At 32.2% G+C, this 16920-nt stretch overlaps 1 protein-coding gene and 1 long non-coding RNA gene across 3 annotated transcripts in view; both read left to right on the top strand.

Moving 5' to 3' along the window:
- Positions 1–98: 98 nt before the first annotated feature.
- On the top strand, positions 99–2536 carry LOC124454357. Of its 2 annotated transcripts, XR_006951424.1 has the most exons (5): positions 99–192; positions 986–1151; positions 1267–1483; positions 2323–2425; positions 2517–2536. It is a non-coding gene; the product is annotated as an uncharacterized LOC124454357 (long non-coding RNA). The 2 variants fall into 2 exon arrangements; XR_006951423.1 differs by lacking the exon at positions 2517–2536 and having other exon boundaries at positions 2323–2466.
- Positions 2537–3323: 787 nt separating this feature from the next.
- Positions 3324–16920, top strand: part of LOC124454951 (E3 ubiquitin-protein ligase RNF213-like) — a 39298-nt gene continuing 25701 nt past the window's right edge. The window contains exons 1-23 of the mRNA XM_047005703.1: positions 3324–4036; positions 4302–4402; positions 5277–5351; positions 5498–5604; positions 6091–6226; positions 6714–6909; positions 7087–7345; positions 7518–7691; positions 9139–9250; positions 9550–9709; positions 9920–10091; positions 10430–10539; positions 10732–10926; positions 11250–11372; positions 11548–11665; positions 11985–12220; positions 12318–12400; positions 12602–12753; positions 13049–13150; positions 13234–13422; positions 13941–14101; positions 14542–14764; positions 15885–16237. Of these exons, the coding sequence (XP_046861659.1) occupies positions 3537–4036; positions 4302–4402; positions 5277–5351; positions 5498–5604; positions 6091–6226; positions 6714–6909; positions 7087–7345; positions 7518–7691; positions 9139–9250; positions 9550–9709; positions 9920–10091; positions 10430–10539; positions 10732–10926; positions 11250–11372; positions 11548–11665; positions 11985–12220; positions 12318–12400; positions 12602–12753; positions 13049–13150; positions 13234–13422; positions 13941–14101; positions 14542–14764; positions 15885–16237 (4037 nt within the window). The 5' untranslated portion in view covers positions 3324–3536. The remainder of the gene's footprint in view (positions 4037–4301; positions 4403–5276; positions 5352–5497; positions 5605–6090; positions 6227–6713; positions 6910–7086; positions 7346–7517; positions 7692–9138; positions 9251–9549; positions 9710–9919; positions 10092–10429; positions 10540–10731; positions 10927–11249; positions 11373–11547; positions 11666–11984; positions 12221–12317; positions 12401–12601; positions 12754–13048; positions 13151–13233; positions 13423–13940; positions 14102–14541; positions 14765–15884; positions 16238–16920) is intronic.

Here is a 16920-nt window from a genome sequence, read left to right on the forward strand (position 1 = left end):
TCCTTCGAAAAAAGTTTCGAATGCTTTCAAATCATTTGTTTGTGAAATGTTGACGAAAATCTAAAAAGTACATTGAATAAACTTAAAATACAAAGAGCTGTTCGAACTAGAACAGTGTGCTGTGGTGATCTGAATTTACGAGACAAATATGAATTAAAGGAGATTTTTTCTGAGGTGGAAAATATTCTACAGGTATGATAAATAGATTTGTATGACATTATTACTACTGGTAATAATGTTCGTCCTAAGTGAACTATTTTAAAAGGTTTTAGATGAAGTAAAATTCTATATTTATGGTACATTAACACCAACACTTTATTACTTGTTTGAAAAGTTTTTAAGTTGGATAAGACTGAATAATTTTTCCACTAGATTTCCTTTTGTTCAAGTAGAGAAAAATGTAAAAACTTTCTAAAAATGTTTTCTTTCTACAGTGTATGCTTATAGAGGAGTTTTATTGTCTTTGTATGATTAATACATGTGTACCAGACACTAAAAAGATGGAGCTGCTTTACAAGCGCCTTGCCTTAAAGTTACACAAGCGTTTGAATGTTATTTCGTTCAGGTCATTGCTTTTTTGCATTGTGCAAGGTTTTCCAAAAATGGATTACCGTAGACGGTTCTTTTCGGGGACACCATGTATTTTCTGTCCAACTATGAATCCAAAATTAAAAAACACATGGATGGGATAATAAATACAACGAAAATTTTGCTTTGCCAATTTTTACTAATGATTAGTTTACTTGATGCAGTAATAAGCAAGTAATAATTCCTCACAATGCAACCAAATTGCACAGAGCTTATATCAGGTCACTTACATGTTTTTTTACATAAATTTTATAAATGCATCTTTTGGACTTTAGTAAATTTTTATGCAAGAGTAGGCATTATTTTAAAAAGAATTATTAGTTAATTGCATACAATTCCCTCCATCGCTTAACGAATACATGAATGCACACGACAAATATTGTTTTGTTTTTCTTAGATTATATCTTCTGAGACTTCCAGCGATATGTGCGTCAACGATATAGATGATGATCTTCTAAATGTGGAGAGTTGTTTAACCGAAATTAATAGTCACAGGAAAAGTTGTTTAAAAGTGTTTGCCGAAAGTGCCGAACTGGTTCATTGGGTGAGAAAGTTTACAAAAGGTACACAAATTTTATTTCTTCTAAATGATTTGATATCATTAAGAAATGGATCGTCTTAACTGGTTTGATTATTGTGCCACATATAAAAGCTCTAAAATTTTTTACCACTATTTAGATGAAAAAGAGTTAAAGGTATTTATTGATCTGGCCATGATATCAGCTGGGGAAAGCGATTTGGAAATCGACCGTATTTCTTGTATGCATACGAGCTGTTTGGGCTTTAGCTCCTTGATATTTGGCTATAGTGAAGAGCATGGTTTTCCTGAACTGATGGATCTTTGCAAACGTCTCTGGCAAGTGGTTGATGCTAATCCAACTATTGACAAAAGCTAGTAAAGTGCAATCGTTTGTTTGAACTGCATGGATAGAAACAAAATGAATATCTCAAATAATTATTTTTGAAAATGACAACTTAAATTTATTGCGGCATTCTTTGACTCATTTGACCTACATCTATAAACCGATTTGAAACTTGTAATTCATCTCTTGATCATGGAAACATGAGCTCAGCAAGTTTAGAGGGTACGAAACGAATGAACTCCGTTGCACTATAATTAAGACTCTAAATATAAAATGCGTAAGAAGTTCTGGTAGCTAAGTTTATGTTGATACAATACACTGTTTTGATATGATACGTTCACTGTAGCAAGAAAAATTTAAGAACGAAGACTTCAACTATTTCTATATTAGTGAAAGAAAGCTATCAGAACAAGAATAACAGGATAGTTTAAACTTATCTGTCTACGACAACAATAAATAGCTTTGCTTCTCAAACAATATCTTTAACTTTTCTCCGTCCTCAAATTCTCACGACGATACATCCAACAACAAATAGCCAAATCTCACGAGCGTACGGTATCTTTCATATTACACAATGTTTTTCAAAAATCATCCCCCTCGCTTTAGCAGTCTGCTAATTATATGTATATGTCTATATAAAGGATGACGTAATGTCTCTTTTATAATTATGGCATAATTGCTATTTACAATATATGACGTAGTGTAACTAAAATTAGATTGTAACTGTATAATACCAATGAGTCAGCATGATAAAGTCTGACGTTATCTTAAACGTCGCAGATAAAAAATATTTGACTTGCTCTTGCATTAAATCAACAACTTACTAAATTATATTGCTAAACTCTAAATTACATTTATTGTTAAATTTAAGGAAACAACCCAAAGAAATCTTTCTTGGTTGAAGCAGATCAAGGAGTCACATGGCTCAGTTGCTATGACAACAATGGTCCAAGTAGAAGCAATCAATTCATGTGGTATTTATTACATAGCTGACCTTGAAAAACTAAATGTAACAGCTTGAAAAAAGTGTAAAACCTGAAGAGGTCGTTGTTCTTGTTGTTGCAGAAGATGCCGATAGAATCGAGGAGGGAAAAATCTACAGTTTGGATGAAATTAAGGATATTCAAAGCAAGTTAATATTAATTGCAGGAAAGGCGGAAAGTGGAAAGGAAGAAGTGGACCAATTCAATGAGGTTATTTACTTTGTCAATTTATTTCGGAATATACATTTATTCAAAAGCTTTGTAAACGGTTCTTGTCAATGGTTGCTTTTGGAAACCACAAAATTTTATATGACCAGATCCCATGTTTGCCCGTTGTAGTCTAATGACATCGTAAAAGAATAAAAGATTCGTTTGTGCATGATAGTTATAGCTCTTGATGACCACACATGAAATATATCATATAAAATTATATATCTATATTTATATACAATATGTTCGTGCTCATTTCAAAGCCTTTACAAAATCTTAGGACTTACAAAAAGGAACAAAAATATTTTCATAAATCTATTTCATTGAGAGTAGAAGGATACATGCATGAAAAGAGTGTAAGTTTTGCCGTAGAACGCTCTTTTCTGCGATGTATAAGAACAACAATAGAATGACGGCAACAATTTGCCTGGGATTTCTTATAAACTTTATTTTCTTTTAATTGTGGCATTAAAGCAATAGGTAACGATTGTCAACATTGCTACTTTGTTTTCTTTGTTCCTCTACCGTAAGACTTTATTTCGATATTATAATGTGCTACAAACCAAGACAGAGATTTATATGGGGATGGTTACCTTTTGTCCACCTCCGTATGCGGAACTAGTTTTGTTATAATTCATGCTTCTTTTAATGCATTTTGATTTAGGTTTTGAAGGAAAATTCAGAGACTAAATAATCTTTACTTACAACTTTGTGAAGTGGGCGAAATCAGTTATCTCACCTGGAAATCAATTTTCAGTGCAGTAAACAAGAACAAAAGAAACAATCTTCTCTCTAATATCAGTGAATGTTGTGAAAAATGGAAAAGATTTAAAAATGGAAACATACTTGAGTACAAAAGAGATTGCAATGTTACTCTTTAAATAATTTTACTATGAAGCAGATTTTAACCTTACGAAAAGAACTCTTCAAGGCGTGTGTTGGTGAAACTGCAGTAAATGATCTTCCACCGCAATTATTTGTGCTTCTTGAAACAGTCAAGATTGGTATTAATCCAATCATACTTGCAAATGTACTTAAGTCGATAATTCCAGAGAATTCTGTGTATATAAAAGGCGAGGATGTTCCAGGGTCACGTCCGACACCATCTACGCCTATACAAAGGCAAAATTCATTTGAAGTGCTTGCTTCTGCTAAAGAGATTATAGAGTCTGTGGGTTATGATGAAGATTATATACTTGCTGCTTTGCAAGTTTGTGGTCGAAAGGCAACGGAGAATAATCTTGTTGAATGGGTTTTTGATTGCAATGAAGATGAAGACACAATCTTCGCTTTATCACAAAAAGCAAAAGAAAATCCCCATCTTTCTGATCTTGTTACGAAAATGCTTAGCACAGACCCTCACATTGAACATGACATTACTCTTTCCACCAGGTAAAGCTCATTTATGTAAAATCTCTGTAGTTCAAATGAAAAACATATTTACTAGTTTTCCAAAACATTGCAACATTTGTAATCATGAAAATAGTTAGTTGTTTTTTTACTGTTTGATATTAGCTTTTTTAAATATACAGTACAATAGTATTCTAAGTGCTATCTTATCCGTTGGTTCAAGCCTTAATCTATGACTTTTAAATGAAGGAAAAAATTAAACTATGCTGAATACTAAGTTTGAAACAAGTTTTTTTTGCAAATTTAGAAAAAATGATAAAAAAGAATCTTTCCACGTGAATAACGAGGACACGAAATATTTATCTTTGGACAATTTAGCTGCTGTGCTGGAAAAGATTTCAGAAAAAGGTTTGATTTTCTACGATAATGCATGACTTACCTACACAAGAACAAAATAAAAGTAGTAAATACGGACGCGTAAGTTTTATCTCAGGCGCTAAAAAGACGCGCAGACACATACCTATAAGATTACAAACAAAACAAAGACTAATAAAACTAAAAGGATAATTAATGCATGCATGCAATCTGAGACCAAAACCATTCTGGTTGTAATACTTAAATGAAGGAGATGAAGATAACTCGGGGAGATAGTATGTTCATCTAAGAAAAGCTGAGCTTGGCGATGCACTTATGTTGAGTCAAGAAACATTTTCCATCGCATGAAATATATCGACTAAAGGTACTAGCTAATATTGGTCGTTTAAGTCGCCTACTGTTGTTTTAAATCAATATGTTTGGTTGAAAAACAGAAAACCATCATCTTTATCATGATTTTACGGCAACTTCACTGGATTTATCTGCGCTAAATCACAATTCAGACACACGACTTACTTTTGTAAAGGTTTTTATTAAACAAATACATCACATTTTGCAACATATTTATACTATATAAGTAGCAACTGCAAGTCTTTCTGTCAGCTTTCTAAAGGTGACTTTCTTCACTCTATTGCTATAATATTTTAATTCAATCATGTCCTTATTGTTTTCCTTCTACCGTGGCAGTTTGAGATGATTGATACTTTTTCGTATACTGCCAACGGCTGACACATTAAAATTATCTTGTTAAAAAATCTGCAGCCAAGTTCATTTTTAATCGTAGAAACAGACAAAATTGTCACGAAAATAGTTTTCACTTTGACATATACCTGTTTGTAGTTGTGTTGAAATATTTGTTCACGGAATTGTTATCTTATAAAATTAACCATTTGATTATTTTATGCAGAATGTAGTCGCATTGATCGTCAATTTCCTACAGTTTTTAAAGAAGAAGAGCCAAATCTATTACTTGTGTCCAAAGGTATTTGTTCTTTCTGTTGATTTGTATTATTTCTTTGCAAACCACTTCTACCTACACTTTAGTATAAATTGCTTAACCGTAGACAGAACACTTTCCTCGCAAGAGAAAGAGTTTGAATGTCATTCTAAATTTGTCATTTAAACCAGGTGAAGTTTTTGGATGCGTGCTGTCTCTTTTCATGGGATTTGAAAACGAAACGTTACCAAGTGACGAAGAGGTGGTTGTTTGTGACGAGAACACGACATTAGAAGAGGTACATTCTTGCTGCAATTTTACTGTGCGTTGTGCATTCAACTTTTTAAATTTTTATCGTCAGCTTGAATTCCTGAATTCTTAAAATTGGTAATTCTTTCAGTAACATAGAGCAGAAGATGCCAACGTCCGTCAAAATAAAAACTGCTGTTTAATTTTAAATACAAAACCTTTTCATAATGAGTCTATGGGCGATGAATTTTATAAGAATTAAACCCTAAAAGTATAAGAGATCCATGAATAAGCTCAATGTTGTACCATATTTAGACAAACTCCAGATCCTTCATTTATTACAGCCTCTAAAATAAGATTTTTTGCTGCACTTCATGTTTAATTTTGTTTTGTAAGTAGTGAATGCTTAAGAGAAGTAAGAAAATTCTTATCTATATTGGACATACATCAAACATAGTGATGCTAAGCGTGTGTTCATGCCTTAATCATGAATATTCAAAAGATCAAAGGTCCCAATAAATTTGTTTTTATATAGGTTGAGCTACTTTGGCGACGAGCTGTAGGTGATGATACTGGTCGATTGTTTTGTCTTGTTAATGCAGATCTTTTGGACTTTGACGTCAGTCAGGAAGCATTACGTTTACTTGAATCGTTGACTCAAGAAAAACAAAGTAAGTTTAACAAGCATTAATCTACATTATCTATGCTTATCAATTTATCTCATAATAATATATCAACATTATCTAATAATGTCAATAATTTTGAAAGCTTCGTCAGAAACAGGAGAATAACAGTCCACTTAAAAGTGATTTTCTTTCAAAGCACTGTTTTACACGAAGTCATCTACAATGCTAAAATTTTTCAGCAATGAACTTTGCACATCATAATATGTTTTTTATCAACCTCTTTCGTAAAGCTATAATGTTTATGAACATAAGCTAGCTTAGCCTATTTCAATTTAGTGAAATTTCTTTGTATGTCATTGTAAAGGTTTTATGACACTGTGTTGTCATGTATGTAACAGATGATCAATTAAGAAACAAATGCTGAAACCATGCTAATTGGTTTTATGGGGAAACGTGTGATCAAAAGTTTTACATATTGTCTTTTAAAATAGCTTTATTTTAAGTCTTGCCTTTACTTCTTTATAATTCTGAGAATATCGTTTGGTGGTGGTATGCAGCATAGAAAACGACAAATCAAATATAGTGAAAACATTAGATCATTATCGACGCTCACTTCCTCCACTAACGTCATTGGATTGTATCCAAAGATATCTGAAAGAAAAATTTTTATATCAACCTAATCTTAATGACCACGTTTGTACAGCAGCAGCTAATGTAGATCGAGAAAAGTATGTATTATTAACATGTCAATTTATTGTAATTACTATCAGGTATGTTTTTTTCTAAGAAATGTGTAATTGAAGTAGAAAAAGATTCTCATTTAGATTTGATGCCTTGTAGCTTTATGTTTTGCCTTGTCTTGTAAAACTTTTACAGGGAATAAACATAATTAAATAACTTTTTAGGTTATTTGTGCGTTTTATCAAGTCATCAAGAGCAGGCATGGGAAAAAGTTTGATTGTAAAACGTCTGACTAAACAATTAGAAAGTATTTTAAACAACGAAAGGGAACATTCCGGAAACATCAAATCACCATTATGCTGTACTATCCCAGTCCATGGTGTGTGTGTTAACGAAAATGAGATCACTCGCAACTTTTTTTCACATATGTCAGAAGGAGATGCTCCTGTTTCCAGAATTTTTCATCTAGATATTTCTCAATCGGTAAGTTTTACACTTAAATTCAAGTGCATAAACCATGTATGAAAAAAGTTACTAATTTCAATAAACATGTTTTCAATGAAGATCTTATCTCAGCTCTTTCTTGTTTCTCTGCAACTTGTGGAAAGATAGTAATTAGCGAAGAAACAAATCTGTCTGTATGAATTTTGTTTAGGTATCAAAAGGACTTGATGATATTCTATTTAAACTATTGATTCTCGGATCAATCAAAGATAACAATGGAAACATATGGCGAAGGAAAACAACGGATTTGTATGTTGTTGAACACACAACCGACGAGACATTTGTGATGCTAACGTCTGAAAATTGTTCAAGAACTCAAATTCAGGTAAACATTTATATTTTTTACTTAAAATCTATTTTCACGAAGCACTTTTGTATATGTAGTAAGGGCCTGTTCATACGAGCCCAGTTAGAGAGACATCCCACTTAGTGAGCCAAATACTACCTCGCTTTCATATGAGGAATTTAATCCCGCTTACCGAGACGAAATAGCAAAACATCACTTTCCTAAATTCCGCGAGTTAAAAATTAACATGGCGCATAATAGAAAGGAATTTTTAGTATTTTATGGGTTTTTGCCGTTTATATAATGTGTTTTTATATTGAATACTACTGTTATCTTCAAATAATGAATTAAACTTTAAATCATGCCATTATTCCAGCGTATAATTCGTTTATTTTGTCTTAAGTCCCAGCTACACTCCATTGGTCACCATGTTTTTAATGTGTTTGTAGATGTAGATCGTCCAGGTTGGTATAGTAAAAGACATTTTGACTCTAAAGATGACTACCGCTACGGTTGTTGAAACGTCAGTCAACAACAACAAAAACGGTCCTTCTCAGGGCTATACCAACCTGGACGATCTGCATTTACAAACATGTAACGATACTCCAGGATTCAAACCATTTACTTTATGTATTTAATATCATAATTTCATCGTCTCTTACAGCCGCGATCTTGGCAACCGGGCCAGCCCGCTTTGTCATATGAACACGACGTAAATATAAATAATAAATGTATTGCAAAGCAAGATCATAGGTAGGCGAGAAGCCTCGCTAACCGGGCTCATATGAACGACCCTAAGGCAGGTTTCAGTTCATTTGCTAATATGTCAAATGTACATAAAACTGAAATGGCAAGCAAAAATTTGATACAAGTTGCATAGTTGCAAACGCACACGTCTGCTACAAGACTCAACTCAGTGTTTCTTTCATTATTGATTTCCATTTACGAATACATGTTTATTATTTACCGTCAAAGGCCTCGAGAATTTTTCCGTTAAATCTCATAAACGGTAAATTATGTTTTAATTTTAATTTTTCTCTAAGGCAACAGTTATACTGGACTGTGTACTCAGATTTAAAAGCGACAACAACAAAAAACAATTAAAACTTTATTTAGTCATTTTTTTGAAGAATATTTTCAGATTTATCTATTTCAAGCGTACCAGAAATTAACTTTTTAGAATAAAAGCAAATAAAACGAAACAAAACGAAACGAGGTGAAACAAAACAAAGTAAACCAACAGTCGTCAGATATATATCGTAAACGTTGCCTTTGTAATGTCTATCAGATCAAAAGAATGACCATGGAATTCTGCCCATGCTTTTGATTTTTAAAAGTAAACAGCTTGATGTATTTAAAGTGTCCCAACCATGTCACAATCATCGATATGATCTCTTTGAATTTAATATGATTAGTCATTGAAACATGAAAATGAAATTAGTTATAATCATTCAGCTACTAACCACGAATATCCTTTAAAACCTAGAATTCGCAAAATCGACAGTCAAGCGGCAAGTATTCGTTTATGAAGTTTTTACCAAGCATCCATTGTCTTTCACCAAGGGAAACACTAACAAACATGGAATTCCAAAGGGATGGTAAGAATGAACGTTTACATATACATTACTTTGTTGGAAGGCTCAGGCTCATATACTATTGGTATTTATAGGAAAACGAGTAATTGTGTTGATAGAATATTAAAAGGGAGAAAATAGCTATAACTGATAAGAGTAAAAAATGAAACATTTTTTTTCATTTAGTTTGTTAAATTTACGTTTTATTAATTGAATCGGGTTAGCAGTTTTTAAGATTACAATACATGATCGTTCTTTAAATGCTTTTAAAAACGAACATTTTCCTACTTCTACTTCACGAAAAATTTTCATGTAAAATTTAGGAGACACGAGCTTCGACAAGGTTAAATTCAACAGTGAAGAATATCAAAGAGCATTCGAATATTTATTGCTTACATACACTGATCATAACTTGGACAATTTTTCATATATCAATGGTCCTCTTGTAAGCAATCCGGTCAGCGTTTTAACTATTTTAATTGAGTAAGTAATTGTTCTTACTTTATTCCAACTTTTATAAGGAAATTGTGTACATGTAACAAAAAACACTTAAAAATTATTGAATTTATTAAGCTATATATTGGGTCTTCAATGCACCTAATTTTAAATTTTCATGCCTTTTTTTTGTTTTATGTAAATTCCCTGCCTAATTTACCGTTTGTGGATGCTCTTTATGAATTCCATTTTATGCAGATGCTGTGGAATAAGTGATCCATCTTGGACAGAACTTCATCACTTTGTAAACTTTTTAAATGTTCAATTGCGTGATTGTGAGAAAAGTGTTTTCTGCAACGCTAAATTAGTTCGGGATGTGTTGCAAGGCTTTAAAACATTTGTTGTTCGCTTTATGATACAAATGTCAAGGGTAAGTTTCATATTTTAGCATGCTACTTTAAATTGATGTAAAATACATTACTATTTGATTTGTGGAATTGTATTTGCTTCACTGAATAAAATAATTCTTAGTATAAAGTCAGAAACAATAATTTTAGTAACTTTTGCTTTAAACTTTAAAAGAGACAATTAACTGTGACTGGAATCCAAGGAATTTACTAATATCCTATTTAAGATTTATCAAAAACAGACTTCCATAGTCTAAATATGTTTTCATTTTGTTTGTAATTATCTTAATAAATACACCTAACTGAATCATCTGCCAATTTTAGTCGAGCATCTTTTAGTTTTTTGATATTTTTGTTCAAGGACTTTGCTACAAGATCGTTAATGGATTCCAATTTAAATGTTGATGAAACTTCTGAAAAAGAGAATGACGATCTACAACGCTTCCAAATTCACCGACGTTGGGAAATAAGGTAATATTTTCTTAGCTCATTAATAATTGTGAATGCACTGCAAACAGATTGATCAAAATCACACTATGCATCCGCTCACCAGGCGCTATATCTTCACGGCACGTTTTATTGAAAACATTCTAACATTGAACTTTCATTGAGTAGATGCTTTAGATGATCTGTTGTTGTTAACGACGTATGGATTTCTTTTAGTCCTCATCCGTATATTTTCTTCCACCATGATCATAACAGCATGACATTTTTGGGATTCTTTTTGAATAAAAACGGAGATTTGCTGGATCCTGGAAGTAATAGAATTTTAAAACATGGCTTGATGTCACCAACTTTAAGAAGACAACTGAGGGCCCAAGGGGTAGATTTTGATGTAAACTACGAAAGAAGTGAACGGTTTGTTTATTATTATTGTTATGCAAATAATCACATACAACCTTGTTTGCGTAGCTAATATTTAATAGTGACATAGCTTAATTTGTTTATTGTACTTGTGTACAATTTTGTGTGAAATTGTGGTGATTTTTTGTATCAAAAAATTACCATTTTCATTGGATTTTTATACCAAAAACATGATTTGTTTAACAAAAAAGTAATTGTATTTATATTTTTTTATATTTTTGTTAAAAGGAATTTTATGCTCATTTTCAGTTAATATCTCTAACTTTTGTTTCCAAAACAAAACATAAATTACTGTTATGTTAATTATTGTTTTTTAGACCAGAACGAATTAATCACTTATGTAAAGTCATGGGAATTGACCATCCATTTGATCCTGATCCAACATACGAGCTTACAGATGACAACATGAAGAAAATCTTGGCTATTCACATGCGATTTCGGTAAATTTAGTGCAGTAAATGTTTTTCGATTTCGGTAATCACTAAATTTACTTTCCAAAACAGCTGAAACTATCTTTTGCCATTTTCTTGTTTGTCTTGCCTAATAAATCTGTCATTTTATTGTCACACATACTGAAATAAATAATCACAAACCTTCTATTACTCATCGATGTAGATGTGGTATTCCCGTCATTGTGATGGGGGAGACAGGTTGTGGTAAAACAAGTTTGATACGGTTTATGTGCCAGCTACAAGCCGGACTTAATGGATCTGAAAACCTAATTCTCATGAAGGTTAGCAAATTTTATTAATTAGCGACCGCCGACCAATCTTTTTGACTCTTAGCTCTGCCAAAGGTTTCATGCACACAGTATTGTTGTCTGACATTACTATAAAAGCTTCATGTTTTTATCGAAATGTTTATATTTTTTTAGCAAAAGCATGGTGATTACTCATGCATCAACAAATAGAATACTCTAACCTTTGTAGTTAATTCAGAATCAATAAAAATCAATTTTTCTACAAATGTATATGATTACATGTTTGCAGAAGTTCTTCAAAGCAGGGCAGTGCTGTAATTTATCGATGCAATGTTCCAATGTGCTTAAATAGGTTCATGGCGGAACAAGCTACAAGGAAATAGAAAAGAATGTCGCCGAAGCAGAAAAATTGGCTTTACGTAACCAAAGCATAAATGTTGACACAACTTTGTTCTTTGATGAAGCAAATACAACAGATGCAATCGATCTGATCAAAGAGATAATGGTTGATCGGCGAGTGAAGGGTCGATATATCGATCCAACGTTGACTGGACTTCATTTTATTGCAGCGTGTAATCCGTACAGGAAGTTAGTTTGAAATTTTAAATTTGTTTTGTTTTTTTAAATAATGCTTGCTTGTGAATGTGTGAACAATTTATAAAGTTACTGCTTTCTTTCATTTAAGACACACTGACGAGATGATTAACAAATTGGAGTCAGCTGGTCTGGGTTACCATGTTTCTGCCGACGAGACTGAAGATAAACTAGGTATGGCATCGAGATATATGTGTAACAAAGCATTGATTATCATGTTTTATAGAAAGCGCCTTTAATCTTTGTTTTCATTTACAAGTTTTGAAGATGAAATATTTATAATTTTGTAATTGAGTTAATCGCATTTTTGCCATAAGTATAAAAATAATAAAAAACACAAACGTATTTTTATTGTGTGATGTTTATCTTTTCTAGGCTCCATTCCTCTTCGCCAGCTCGTGTATCGTGTCCATCCTTTACCTGAAAGTATGAGACCTCTTATTTGGGATTTTGGTCAGCTCTCAGATGACACTGAAAAACTGTACACCAAACAGATAGTAGAGCGCTATGTAAACGTTCCTTCAGTTGTAAGTTTGAATGTTCCTTTTCTTGTTATAAATACTGGAGCTGTTTAAATACATGCACTCAAATGAGTAATTACCTAGTAATGAGCAAAATTAAAAATATTCTTCTATTGATTGATAACATTCACAGACACATGAATGTTATCAATTATAATAATTACAGCAGACACAAAACGATGTGAAACTGTTTGATTACTTAATTATTAGTTTTAAAGAAAAAAATGATTTACAAATCAAACTTTTTCTTGCGAGTAACAGCAATTAAGTCCGTCATTTTTTAATTTTCTTGCAATTTAAGACATCTACTTTATCAAAGGAGAAAATAAATGGAACTGATGCTCAAATCTTATGTATTGCTAACATTTTGTCAGCCTCTCAAGAATTCATGCGTGAACAAAAGGTTAGGTGCATTGCATTCGAAATGCAATTTAATCATCAAATTATTTAAGAATCCTATTAAAATTTCATTTGTTTTACGATTAGAATGAATGCAGTTTTGTCAGTCTTCGTGATGTTGAAAGATCAATGACAGTTATCACCTGGTTTTACAACAATTATGATTTAATGAGGGATAATATTCTGCACTCTAACGAGCATCTACGTGATCAAAAAACCCCTTATGATTCCAGCGATAGTGAAGAAGAAGAAAAAGAAGAAGATGAAGACCTCCTTGTAAGATTAAGTTTTCAGGTGTACATACAAAGTATAAATTAAATGTTATCACGTATTTCTTATAGCTATAGCAATTAATCAATGATTGAATGATTCCTAACTGCATTTTTGAGCAATTTAATAACAACAACACGCATGTTTGAAACATTCATTTTAGTTCTATACATGAATAAGCTTAGCTTAATCATTCCGTATTTGCTGTAAGCATCGACAGTTTTTTGCAACGAACGCCCCTCGAAAAGCTCTGCTGCAATAACACTTAAAGAGTTAAAAGGATTGCATATAATCTTAAATAAAGATGTAGCCTAAATAAACATGATATGATAAGTGTAACTCTTTAAGCACTTGTCATCTTACCATTATTTACTCCACTATTATAGCATACATTTTGTTACTTAGAGTATCTCAGTAGATTTTTCAACTATTCAGCTGAAAGATAGATTCGTGTCAGTAAATCATCTCGTGTCGATAATGTGTCATATTATCAGCTCTCAATGTGATTATTCCTTTTCCTTTAGCCTTTAAATCGTATCGTGTTTTCCATCGTCCAAGGTATTGGTGTTTGCTACTATGCACGACTAAATGAAAGACAGTCGTATTGCAAATACATCAGCGAGTATTTTGACAATTCATGCCCACTTCCTGGAGGTTTCACAAGATTGATAAATGAAATAGTAAAGTAAGAGTTTTCATATTTTGGTATTTTGACTGTTGAATGGTAAATAAATTACAATCATCTAGGGGCAAAATCAGAACGCTAATGGCGGCGAGGGATAATATTGATGTATTCAGCTCTGCCCTGCATGCTGAATTTTTTTCAAATTAAAATTGCTAACAAACAAAATCAGCTGGGCAGTACTTAATATATGAATATTAACCCCCTCCCCAGTTAGTGTTTTAGTTTCGCCCCTGAAATCATTAGTTCAAAACTAAATTTGAGACTGGCTATATGCTATTTAATTTTGTGAATTTTATATGATGCTTTTCATTATTTAAAATTTGAAAATGTACTTAAAAGGTGTTGTTTGCAATACCTTGCATGGAGAAAAACACAAACTTACCCGATACGTTTCCAATCGTGGATCTTGGTCAATAACGAAATTATGTCTTTTTACAAAGGTGTCAGCGAGCGTTTTCGTGCAATGTGAAACTCGACCAGAATATTGCAAGAAATACTGCGCTTTGTGAAAATGTATTTATGATGGCGATATGTGCAGAACTACGACTCCCACTGTTTGTAGTCGGTAAACCAGGCAGCTCAAAGTCTCTAGCAAAATATGTAATTTCAAGTAACATGCAAGGTGGCAATTCTAGTAGTGAACTGTTTAAGAAGTTAAAACAGGTAAGAATAAACATTTAAAACTTTTGCCTAGCAATAATGAAAAAGAAATAATCGATAACATGGTGCAATGCATCATTAAAACGTTCACTTATTTATTTGAACGAACGAAAAATGCTTAGCTATCGTTTCGTTCCTATTTAAGGTTTACTGATGATTATTGAATTTCTAAGTATTAGATTCCACCTTTTGCCTTAAGTCATTAATTCATGTAATTTAACTTTTGCAAGTGTCTATGATTTTCTGTTGGGTCACATGAATATTCAAAGCTTAGTGATGTATAGCACATACATGGTATTTAAACTCTATTTTTGTTTAATGCAAGGAAAAGGCATACTTGATGGGTCTGTGTTTTGATGGCCTGATCTATCTCTTTCCTTCAAGCCATCTAAACACCTGAAAACATTTAGTATAATTGTTTTATAAGTGAACGAAAATGTAATTCTCAAAAGAGAAAGAAGCTTTATTTAAATAACGGAAAATATGAAAGCTAAATCCTTGCAAGCATGCGAAGTCAAAAACACTAAAACGTGAAATTTCCGCAAGACTTTAAACGTTTAGAAAAATCGCTGATCTTGATTTAAGTTCCCTTTCATTTTCCCAGAAATGCAGTCCAGATCAATATAGGCGAAAAATTCGTCTTTCTTTTTAGGCATGCTCAAAATTCTCACGACACCAATTTTAATGTCCATGTTTGACATTAAAATTGGTGCCTCATCGACACATGTGTAAAGACCAATCAGGGCACGTGTTTTACATATGTTATTTTATAACATGTTTTACTGCACATATATAGCATTAGCTTTAAATTTGGAACATTTTGCACAATATCAAACCAGTGTCTTGTGAATGTTTCTGAACGCAATTGCTAGTTTTTTTTTAAAGATGTTGGCTTGAAAGTATAGGATACCTACATTGAAAGAGTTTTATTGAGAGTTTTAGCTAATCAAATAAAAATTTTTTTCTGTATTCATATCTATTTAGTAGTAATTAAAAATAGAAAATAATAAATAAATACTTATTCTAAAATACTCTTAGATTCATATTCCGATTGACCTTCTTTGTGAGACACTTAAATAGTGCTCATTTTCATTATCATTTTTTTGAAATATCTAACATCTAGATTCACATGCAGTCGTATCAATGCAGTCCCTTGTCTACACCTGATGGCATCATTTCCATTTTTAAACAATGTTTCCAACTTCAGAAAGACAAAGATTTGAGCAAGTTTGTCTCCGTAGTTGTGTTAGACGAGATTGGTTTAGCTGAAGATTCAAAATTGATGCCACTGAAGACACTTCATCCATTACTTGAAGACGGTACAGCTACTTCGGAAGAATATGGAAAAGAGCTTGATCATAACCATGTAGGATTTATTGGTTTATCTAACTGGGCGTTGGACCCTGCCAAAATGAATCGTGGAATAATGTTGAGTAGAGGAACACCAAGCGAAACCGAACTTCTGGATATTGCAAGGTTTGTAGCATAGACAATTTTGAGCTCTGGCGTGCATTTTGTAGATATCTGCTGCTAATACAATGCTTAAATTATTGAAACTCATAATTACATACATGATCTTGAAATATGATCTCTTAAAACATGGTCTAAAAATTCACTAATTCATGATGTAACGCCTGCTATATTGTGGAAACCAACAAACATTAAGTTACAAGATCAAAGAACATACGACCTACGAAAAAAACCCACACATTCATATAATTATCTACAAAATACTGAATGCAAATCTAAATACACTTCCTCTTCTTCACCATCATATAAAAACTGCCAGCTCTCGAGCTCCATTCACCCTCAAATAGGAAAAAGAATTATACAAACAGAAACTCAAATCCGACCTGAATAAACAAGTGCAATATTTTAACACTATTTTCAAACTGTAACTTCCTAATTTTTATCCTCAATACTCACATCTTGTCACTACTCCGTAACCTTTTGTAAAAAATCGATATCAATAAATTCATTGAGAATCATGATATATTTTATATGTCACGCATTGTAAATAATGTAACCATTCTCACTGAAGACGACTTATAGTTACATTTAAGTCGAAATATGTATGTGATTAAAAATATAAAACTGAAAAATACTGTTGTTTATCAAAATGTTTATCAAGTTTTTAATGGACTCCGTCGATTTCGACG

This window comes from Xenia sp. Carnegie-2017, unplaced genomic scaffold, assembly GCF_021976095.1.
Source record: "Xenia sp. Carnegie-2017 unplaced genomic scaffold, XeniaSp_v1 HiC_scaffold_3, whole genome shotgun sequence".
NCBI lineage: Eukaryota > Metazoa > Cnidaria > Anthozoa > Malacalcyonacea > Xeniidae > Xenia > Xenia sp. Carnegie-2017.